Raw genomic sequence first — 9024 nt, 5'->3', positions numbered from 1 at the left:
ATGGACGCAGTGTTTATTGGTGTGCTTCTGCTCCAGGCCGTGACCTCTGTTCTAGGTTTTCCTAATGGAGCTCCGACCTCTGTGTGCGACAGCATGAGGCCCGGACATTCAGGAGTTCAGCCTCAGCCGGGTCAGCCTCCATACATCATCCAAACCAGTAACAGCACCTTCCGGACTGGTGAGCCTATCAGAGGTGAGAGCATGACATATACAATAGCATGTTACCATAAACCAGCAGCTTCAGGATCCTGCTGATGCTCCACTGACTGAACTGAACAGGGAGAAGGGCGTCTCCGTCATTCCCACTCCGGGCCGGAGCGCTGCTGCTGCTACTGCGCTGTAGAGCTTTGGTGGTGGAGCTGCAGGAGGAGAACCTCTCTCCAGAACTGCTGTGTAACACTGCAGAACCCATTGAGTCATATTAGTGTAAAATCCTGTAGTATTACTCTACCACCTCCGCCCACATGCTGCTCCACCTTCAGATCAAGCTTCAGCATACACTGTGTGCACAAAAGTATTGAGACACCTGCTCGTTCATTGTTTCTGAAATTAAATTCTGCTTCTGTTGGAGTAACTGTCTCTACTGTCCAGGGAAGAAGGCTTTCTACTAGATTTTGGAGGAACATTGCTGTGAGAATTTGATTGTATTCAGTGACAAGAGTGTTAGAAAGGTCAAGATGTTGGATGATTGATCATCACCCCAACTCATCATCCCCAACTCATCCTAAACGTATTGGATGAAGGTCCATCATCCATCATTCTAGACAACACAGTTCTTCCACTGCTCCACAGCTCCTCAATGCTGGGGGGCTTCATTATACCCCTCTAGCTAGTCCACGCCTGGCATTAGGCAGCATGGAGCCAATAGGTTCATGATGTTGACCTGCTCCAGAGAGTCCTATTCTATTGGCAGTACTTCTTCTCTACAGGGACTAGACAAGCTGTGTGTGTGCATTTGCACATCTGTGTCAGCAATGGGTGCAGCTAAAGGTAGCCGAAGACGAGACACCCATACTGAATGTTAATGTTGGACACAGAAGGAATTTGGCATCTGTGCAGTGAACACACACCAGCAGTGGCAGCTTGCGAAACCCAGGGTATCGAACCCACAACCCTGTCATCAGTAGGCCGGTGCTCTAACCATTGAGCCGTCACTGCCAAATAGAGTAGAAATGCAAATGCATTCTGAAAGAGGGGTGTCCACAAACATTTGGACATATAGTGCGTATTTACACAAAAGATTTGGTTGTTAGGACGTAGTTCCAGCCCAGTTATGATAACAGCAGCTTCACTACTGAACAAATAAATGAAGACAAACAGAAAAATCTTAAAAGTCCAAATTAAAGCTGATTATATTATCATCAATTATACTTATTAAAAAGCAGCTCTTTAGGTGTTTTGAAAGAAAGAAAGGTGTTGATGGTAAATTTCCACACAGACGAAGCTTTCCTGAAGCTCTCCTGATTTCTGACCCTTTTTCTCTTTCCCCTCTAAAACCAGCTCAAACCTGGAACAGTGTGCAAACTGTTCACTCTCACTGCAGCCACTGGCGCCCCCAAGCGGATGTTACCTGCGATTGCATTTATTTAACTACAGGACTGAGCCTGAACTCTTCTCATGCTTCTATGTTAAAACTGCAGACCCTCTTTAATCTTCACTGCTTTTCTTATTCAGAAAACTAGCGCTGGAGCTGTCCCACTGATACTGATCTGAGATCAGCTCAGAAAATACGGTAAACTAACAGACTACATAAAACACGTATAATGTAAGTCAATGGACAGATTATGCTGAAGCTGTAAACACACTTGTAATGGAAGTCAATGGACAGATGCTGAAGCTGTAAATACACTTAAAATGGAAGTCAATAGACAGAGGCTGAGTCTGTAAACACACTTATAATGTAAGTCAATCTACAGATGCTAAGGCTGTTAACACACTTCTAATGGAAGTCAATGGACAGATTATGCTAAAGCTGTAAACACACTTGTAATGGAAGTCAATGGACAGATGCTGAAGCTGTAAATACACTTAAAATGTAAGTCAATAGACAGAGGCTGAGTCTGTAAACACACTTATAATGTAAGTCAATGGACAGATTACGCTGAAGCTGTAAACACACTTATAATGGAAGTCAATCTACAGATGCTAAGGCTGTTAACACACTTCTAATGGAAGTCAATGGACAGATTATGCTAAAGCTGTAAACACACTTGTAATGGAAGTCAATGGACAGATGCTGAGGCTGTAAACACACTTGTAATGGAAGTCAATGGACAGATTACGCTGAAGCTGTAAACACACTTATAATGGAAGTCAATCTACAGATGCTCAGGCTGTAAACACACTTGTAATGGAAGTCAATGGACAGATTATGCTAAAGCTGTAAACACACTTGTAATGGAAGTCAATGGACAGATGCTGAGGCTGTAAACACACTTATAATGGAAGTCAATCTACAGATGCTAAGGCTGTTAACACACTTCTAATGGAAGTCAATGGACAGATTATGCTAAAGCTGTAAACACACTTGTAATGGAAGTCAATGGACAGATTACGCTGAAGCTGTAAACACACTTGTAATGGAAGTCAATGGACAGATGCTGAAGCTGTAAATACACTTAAAATGGAAGTCAATAGACAGATGCTGAGTCTGTAAACACACTTATAATGGAAGTCAATGGACAGATTACGCTGAAGCTGTAAACACACTTATAATGGAAGTCAATCTACAGATGCTAAGGCTGTTAACACACTTCTAATGGAAGTCAATAGACAGATGCTGAGTCTGTAAACACACTTCTAATGGAAGTCAATGGACAGATTATGCTAAAGCTGTAAACACACTTGTAATGGAAGTCAATGGACAGATTACGCTGAAGCTGTAAACACACTTGTAATGGAAGTCAATGGACAGATGCTAAGGCTGTTAACACACTTCTAATGGAAGTCAATGGACAGATTATGCTAAAGCTGTAAACACACTTATAATGGAAGTCAATGGACAGATTACGCTGAAGCTGTAAATACACTTATAGTGGAAGTCAATTAGCACATAATAAAGCTGTAAACACACTTACAATAAAAATGAATGGACAGATGCTGAAGCTGTAAACACACTTACAGCAGGCGTCAATGGGCACATACTAAAACTGTAAGTACAGTCACAATGGAAGTCAATGAGCAGATGCTAAAGCTGTAAACACACTCATAAAAAAAGTCATTGGGCCGATGCTGAAGCTGAAACATCTACTCATTGGCTTCCATTGTAAGTGTGTTTTACGTTAGAGGCTTTTCTGCTCTGAGTGTGAAGCACCGCGTGGAAATGATGGTCAGTGGTGATCGACTGTGATGCTGGAGTGTTCCTTATATCACAGATGTTATTACAGACATATGATCTGTATTGTGGCCTTCGGGCGGTGGGGAAAGCGTCTGACGGTGGGTTTTGCTGAAGCTGTTTGCGGTGCTTATTTATTGCCTACTGTTTTGTAGTGATCATTAAAGGCCCTGATTACAGTGGAGTTCTGCTGGAGGCCCGGTCAGGATCCAGCACCAATGCTCTGGGCAGCTGGGGGAGTCCACCAGCTAACACCAAGTACTTGCAGGTAAACAAGCTTCTTCTTTCTGTACAATATAAAGTGTTTAAGGGTGGATATTAAACCTGACGACCAGATTAATGCTCTTATTTGTTTATGCAATCAGTCATTTTCATTTAGCATTTGATGTTAGGTGCTATTCAGCACGAGAAATCACATTAGACCTTACACAGAAATCAGATTAGCGGCTAATGGTTAGCCTCGAGTGATCCTCCAGGACGGTCTTTTGTTGGGTTTTGGGTTTGATGAATCATTATGTAGGCTGGATTGTGCCTCTGCCAACCATTCCTGATGCCACACACATGGGCATAATGCAGCTACAACAAACAAACAAACAAACAAACAAATAAATAAAGAGTGGCTGATTTAGGCCTTTTTGAAAGAGTCACAGCAGAACCTCAATTAGTCATCTAACACTGCAAGAATACTTTTCCATTGTTATTATATAAATACACTGTATGGACAAAAGTATTGGGACACCTGCTCATTCATTCACTGCTTCTGATGGAGTGACTGTCTCTACTGTCCAGGGAAGAAGAAGGCTTTCTGCTAGATTTTGGAGGAGCATGTGAAGTATATTCATCAGCTATGCAGTTGTTTATAGACCTGCAGGAATGGTATGGAGTTGAGGACTAATATGGTGAGGGTCCCATGGGCTCGTCATGGGAAAGGAGAGCGGGTTCCGTTCCCAGGCCGAACTCTGTATAACCGAGCATGATCTGTGCAACTATAGGAGATTGTTTAGATTTGACATACATTCCAGTGTATGTCACACAGATGTTGAGGGGATCCAGATGTGTCCTTATGAATATTATGTATGTTAAGCAATGGTGGGGGCAGATTTTGGCCCCTTATGGGCCAGACGATTGACATCCTACATATGGGAACTGTACAACGAGAATTGGCAGACTCTCCACACTGTACTTTTAATTGGAATAAAGTGTTTCATGACTGAAACTGAAAGTGGGTGGTCACGAGTCTCCTATCAAAAGAGAAGTCCTTTCAAGAACACCTCACATTGCTGTGAGGATTTGATTGCATTCAGCAACAAGAGCATTTATTGAGGTCAGGATATTGGATGATGATCACCACCCCACCTCCTCATCCCCAACTCCCCGACTCGGTATCCCAAAAGTACTGGATGGAGCTCCACCACCAATATTCCAGAGAACACAGTTCCTCCACTGCTCCACAGCTCCTCAATGCTGGGGGGCTTTATACCCCTCTAGCCCACGCCTGGCATTAGTCATGGTACCAATAGGTTCCTTAGGTTTAACTGCTTTAGAGAGTCCTATTCTATTGGCAGTACTTCTCTACAGGGACTAGACAAGCTGTGTGTATGCTATTGCATTTACAATTATGGCATTTAGCTGTGGCTCTTATCCAGAGCGACTTACAAGGTTACTCGTATTACAGAGGTGGGCCAATGTGTTTGAAGTCTTGCCTAGAGACTCTTATTGGTGAAGCATTGGTGTGGCAGCTCATTGGCAGGTAGTGGTGTCATCCGTTGCGCCACACCAACCACACATCTATTGCACATCTGTGTGAGCAGCAATAGGTGCAACTTAAAGTAGCTGAATGCATTCATTAGAAGGGGTGTCCACAAACATTTGGACATGTAGTGTATCATAATACTTTTATTATATAGTTTTGGGCCTTTAAATTTAGGGTGAGCTTGACAGCACACAAGGTTGAACACAGTCATGAACCAGGCTCTAGGGCTCCTCCTCCAGCCGGAGCAGTACTGTCAAAATGCAGAACAATTTGCAATGGAAGCCCATCCAAAATCTCTCTGGAGAAAGGTGTTACATCATTCAGGACTTGACTGAGACGTACCCAGGAGCAACATCGAAAGAACTGCGGGCCTCTCTTGCCTCATTCAAGGCAAGTGTTCATGACTCAACTTGCAGTAAAGCACCGGCACACATTTTCTAACCAAGAAGAACAGAAGTACATGACTCGAGTTTGCCAATAAACCCCTACATGATCCTCTACTGAGCTCTGGAACAGTGTGTTCTGGAGCGATTAACCTAAAGTGGACAGTTTTGGCCGATATTGGCCTTCCCAAAGTAAGACCCTCATAACAGCTGTTAAGCATGGTGGTGGTAGTGTCATAAGTGCCATATTAAGACTTAGATGCCATGCTTTTATTGAAGGAACCATTAGTTCATCTTTGCTATAGATAATTTTTCCAAATATAAGACGTCAGGTCATCTGGCCTTGAGCTATAGCTGAAGTGCAGTTGGGTCAAGCAACAGGATGATGATCCAAAGCACACAAGAAGATCGGCCTCGCAAGTGTTAAACAATACAGAATGTAAACATTTGGACAGGTCTAGTCGGAGTGGCAAGACCTGAAACTTGCAGTTTATGCTGGAAGGCTGCAAATGTCACTCAACTGAAGGAGTTCTGCAAGTAGGTGTGGCCCAAATTCCTCCGTAGTGTTGTCAGACACTGATTAACGACTACAGAAAGTGTCTGATTGCAGTTATTACTGCTAAGGGGTGTGGGTTTGTAAGCCAAAAGCAGCGTTAATTAAGTACCTAAGTAACTCTGTAAGGTGCCCAAACGTTTGCACAAGCCACATCAGTGGTCTAATTTTATTTATTTATTTATTTATTTATTTATTTATGTGCTACTAGTCAATAGGTTTACTAAGTACTGGAATGTGATCCATGCTAATCAACCTAACTGCATTCTTCAGTAGGGTTCGGCAATATGACAGCCTAGACATCACTGTCCAGAAGCTTTAGGCATGTCTCTCAGCAGTGAGAGAGTTTCTACTGCAAAAGCTCCAGATCTGATCAGAACAGATAAAGCAGCTGGACATGAATCCAGTAAAAAGGAGAATCAAGAGCTTCTCATTCTGAAGAAAGAAAGCAGTGAGATCTTGTCGGTGAGCTAGTCTGAAGAACAGAGCTCGGTTCCTCCAGGGTTCTCCTGGACGCCCCCCAGTCCAGCCAGCACAGCGTGGAGAATGTGTTCAATCAACTCCATCAGCAGCAGCAGCAGCAGCAGCAGCAGCAGCTCACCTGATTTACCATCATTAAGCCCTGATTTACCACCAAACCAGGTGGATTATGCCTCTGCCAACCATTACTGACGCCACACCCATCAAGACTGACTGATTTTTGGCAGAGCAAAAACACTGCAGATGCTCAGATAAGACCACCTGCTCATTCAGGGTTTCTCCTGAAATCAAGGGTTGTTGGAGTGACTGTCTCTGCTGTCCAGAGAAGAAGACTTTCTACTAGATTCTAGAAGAGCACTGCTAGAGTTAGTCAGGTTAGGACGTTGGTTGATCACCACTCCTCCTCATTGGATGGAGCTTCACCACCATCATTTCAGAGAACACAGCTCCTCCACTGCTCCACAGCTCCTCAATGCTGGGGGGCTTTATACCCCTCTAGCCCACGCCTGGCATTAGGCAGCATGGTGTCAATAGGGTCATGATGTTGATCTGCTCCAGAGAGTCCTATTGGCAGTACTTCTCTCTACAGGGACTAGACAAGCTGTGTCATATCTGAGCACCATCAGGAGCACGCTGCCCTAACCGCCTGGCATTAGTCATGGTACCAATAGGTTCCTTAGGTTTAACTGCTTTAGAGAGTCCTATTCTATTGGCAGTACTTCTCTACAGGGACTAGACAAGCTGTGTGTATGCTATTGCATTTACAATTATGGCATTTAGCTGTGGCTCTTATCCAGAGCGACTTACAAGGTTACTCGTATTACAGAGGTGGGCCAATGTGTTTGAAGTCTTGCCTAGAGACTCTTATTGGTGAAGCATTGGTGTGGCAGCTCATTGGCAGGTAGTGGTGTCATCCGTTGCGCCACACCAACCACACATCTATTGCACATCTGTGTGAGCAGCAATAGGTGCAACTTAAAGTAGCTGAATGCATTCATTAGAAGGGGTGTCCACAAACATTTGGACATGTAGTGTATCATAATACTTTTATTATATAGTTTTGGGCCTTTAAATTTAGGGTGAGCTTGACAGCACACAAGGTTGAACACAGTCATGAACCAGGCTCTAGGGCTCCTCCTCCAGCCGGAGCAGTACTGTCAAAATGCAGAACAATTTGCAATGGAAGCCCATCCAAAATCTCTCTGGAGAAAGGTGTTACATCATTCAGGACTTGACTGAGACGTACCCAGGAGCAACATCGAAAGAACTGCGGGCCTCTCTTGCCTCATTCAAGGCAAGTGTTCATGACTCAACTTGCAGTAAAGCACCGGCACACATTTTCTAACCAAGAAGAACAGAAGTACATGACTCGAGTTTGCCAATAAACCCCTACATGATCCTCTACTGAGCTCTGGAACAGTGTGTTCTGGAGCGATTAACCTAAAGTGGACAGTTTTGGCCGATATTGGCCTTCCCAAAGTAAGACCCTCATAACAGCTGTTAAGCATGGTGGTGGTAGTGTCATAAGTGCCATATTAAGACTTAGATGCCATGCTTTTATTGAAGGAACCATTAGTTCATCTTTGCTATAGATAATTTTTCCAAATATAAGACGTCAGGTCATCTGGCCTTGAGCTATAGCTGAAGTGCAGTTGGGTCAAGCAACAGGATGATGATCCAAAGCACACAAGAAGATCGGCCTCGCAAGTGTTAAACAATACAGAATGTAAACATTTGGACAGGTCTAGTCGGAGTGGCAAGACCTGAAACTTGCAGTTTATGCTGGAAGGCTGCAAATGTCACTCAACTGAAGGAGTTCTGCAAGTAGGTGTGGCCCAAATTCCTCCGTAGTGTTGTCAGACACTGATTAACGACTACAGAAAGTGTCTGATTGCAGTTATTACTGCTAAGGGGTGTGGGTTTGTAAGCCAAAAGCAGCGTTAATTAAGTACCTAAGTAACTCTGTAAGGTGCCCAAACGTTTGCACAAGCCACATCAGTGGTCTAATTTTATTTATTTATTTATTTATTTATTTATTTATGTGCTACTAGTCAATAGGTTTACTAAGTACTGGAATGTGATCCATGCTAATCAACCTAACTGCATTCTTCAGTAGGGTTCGGCAATATGACAGCCTAGACATCACTGTCCAGAAGCTTTAGGCATGTCTCTCAGCAGTGAGAGAGTTTCTACTGCAAAAGCTCCAGATCTGATCAGAACAGATAAAGCAGCTGGACATGAATCCAGTAAAAAGGAGAATCAAGAGCTTCTCATTCTGAAGAAAGAAAGCAGTGAGATCTTGTCGGTGAGCTAGTCTGAAGAACAGAGCTCGGTTCCTCCAGGGTTCTCCTGGACGCCCCCCAGTCCAGCCAGCACAGCGTGGAGAATGTGTTCAATCAACTCCATCAGCAGCAGCAGCAGCAGCAGCAGCAGCAGCTCACCTGATTTACCATCATTAAGCCCTGATTTACCACCAAACCAGGTGGATTATGCCTCTGCCAACCATTACTGACGCCACACC

At 43.8% G+C, this 9024-nt stretch overlaps 1 protein-coding gene across 1 annotated transcript in view; it reads left to right on the top strand.

Annotated features, from left to right (window-relative positions):
* Window positions 1-9024, top strand: part of LOC140537730 (putative defense protein 3) — a 13714-nt gene continuing 4690 nt past the window's right edge. The window contains exons 1-2 of the mRNA XM_072659937.1: window positions 1-193; window positions 3490-3602. Of these exons, the coding sequence (XP_072516038.1) occupies window positions 1-193; window positions 3490-3602 (306 nt within the window). The remainder of the gene's footprint in view (window positions 194-3489; window positions 3603-9024) is intronic.

This window comes from Salminus brasiliensis, chromosome 1 (genome assembly GCF_030463535.1).
Source record: "Salminus brasiliensis chromosome 1, fSalBra1.hap2, whole genome shotgun sequence".
Classification (NCBI taxonomy): domain Eukaryota; kingdom Metazoa; phylum Chordata; class Actinopteri; order Characiformes; family Bryconidae; genus Salminus; species Salminus brasiliensis.
Note: the sequence above shows the minus strand (reverse complement) of the source record. Positions and strands in the feature narration are given on the sequence as shown.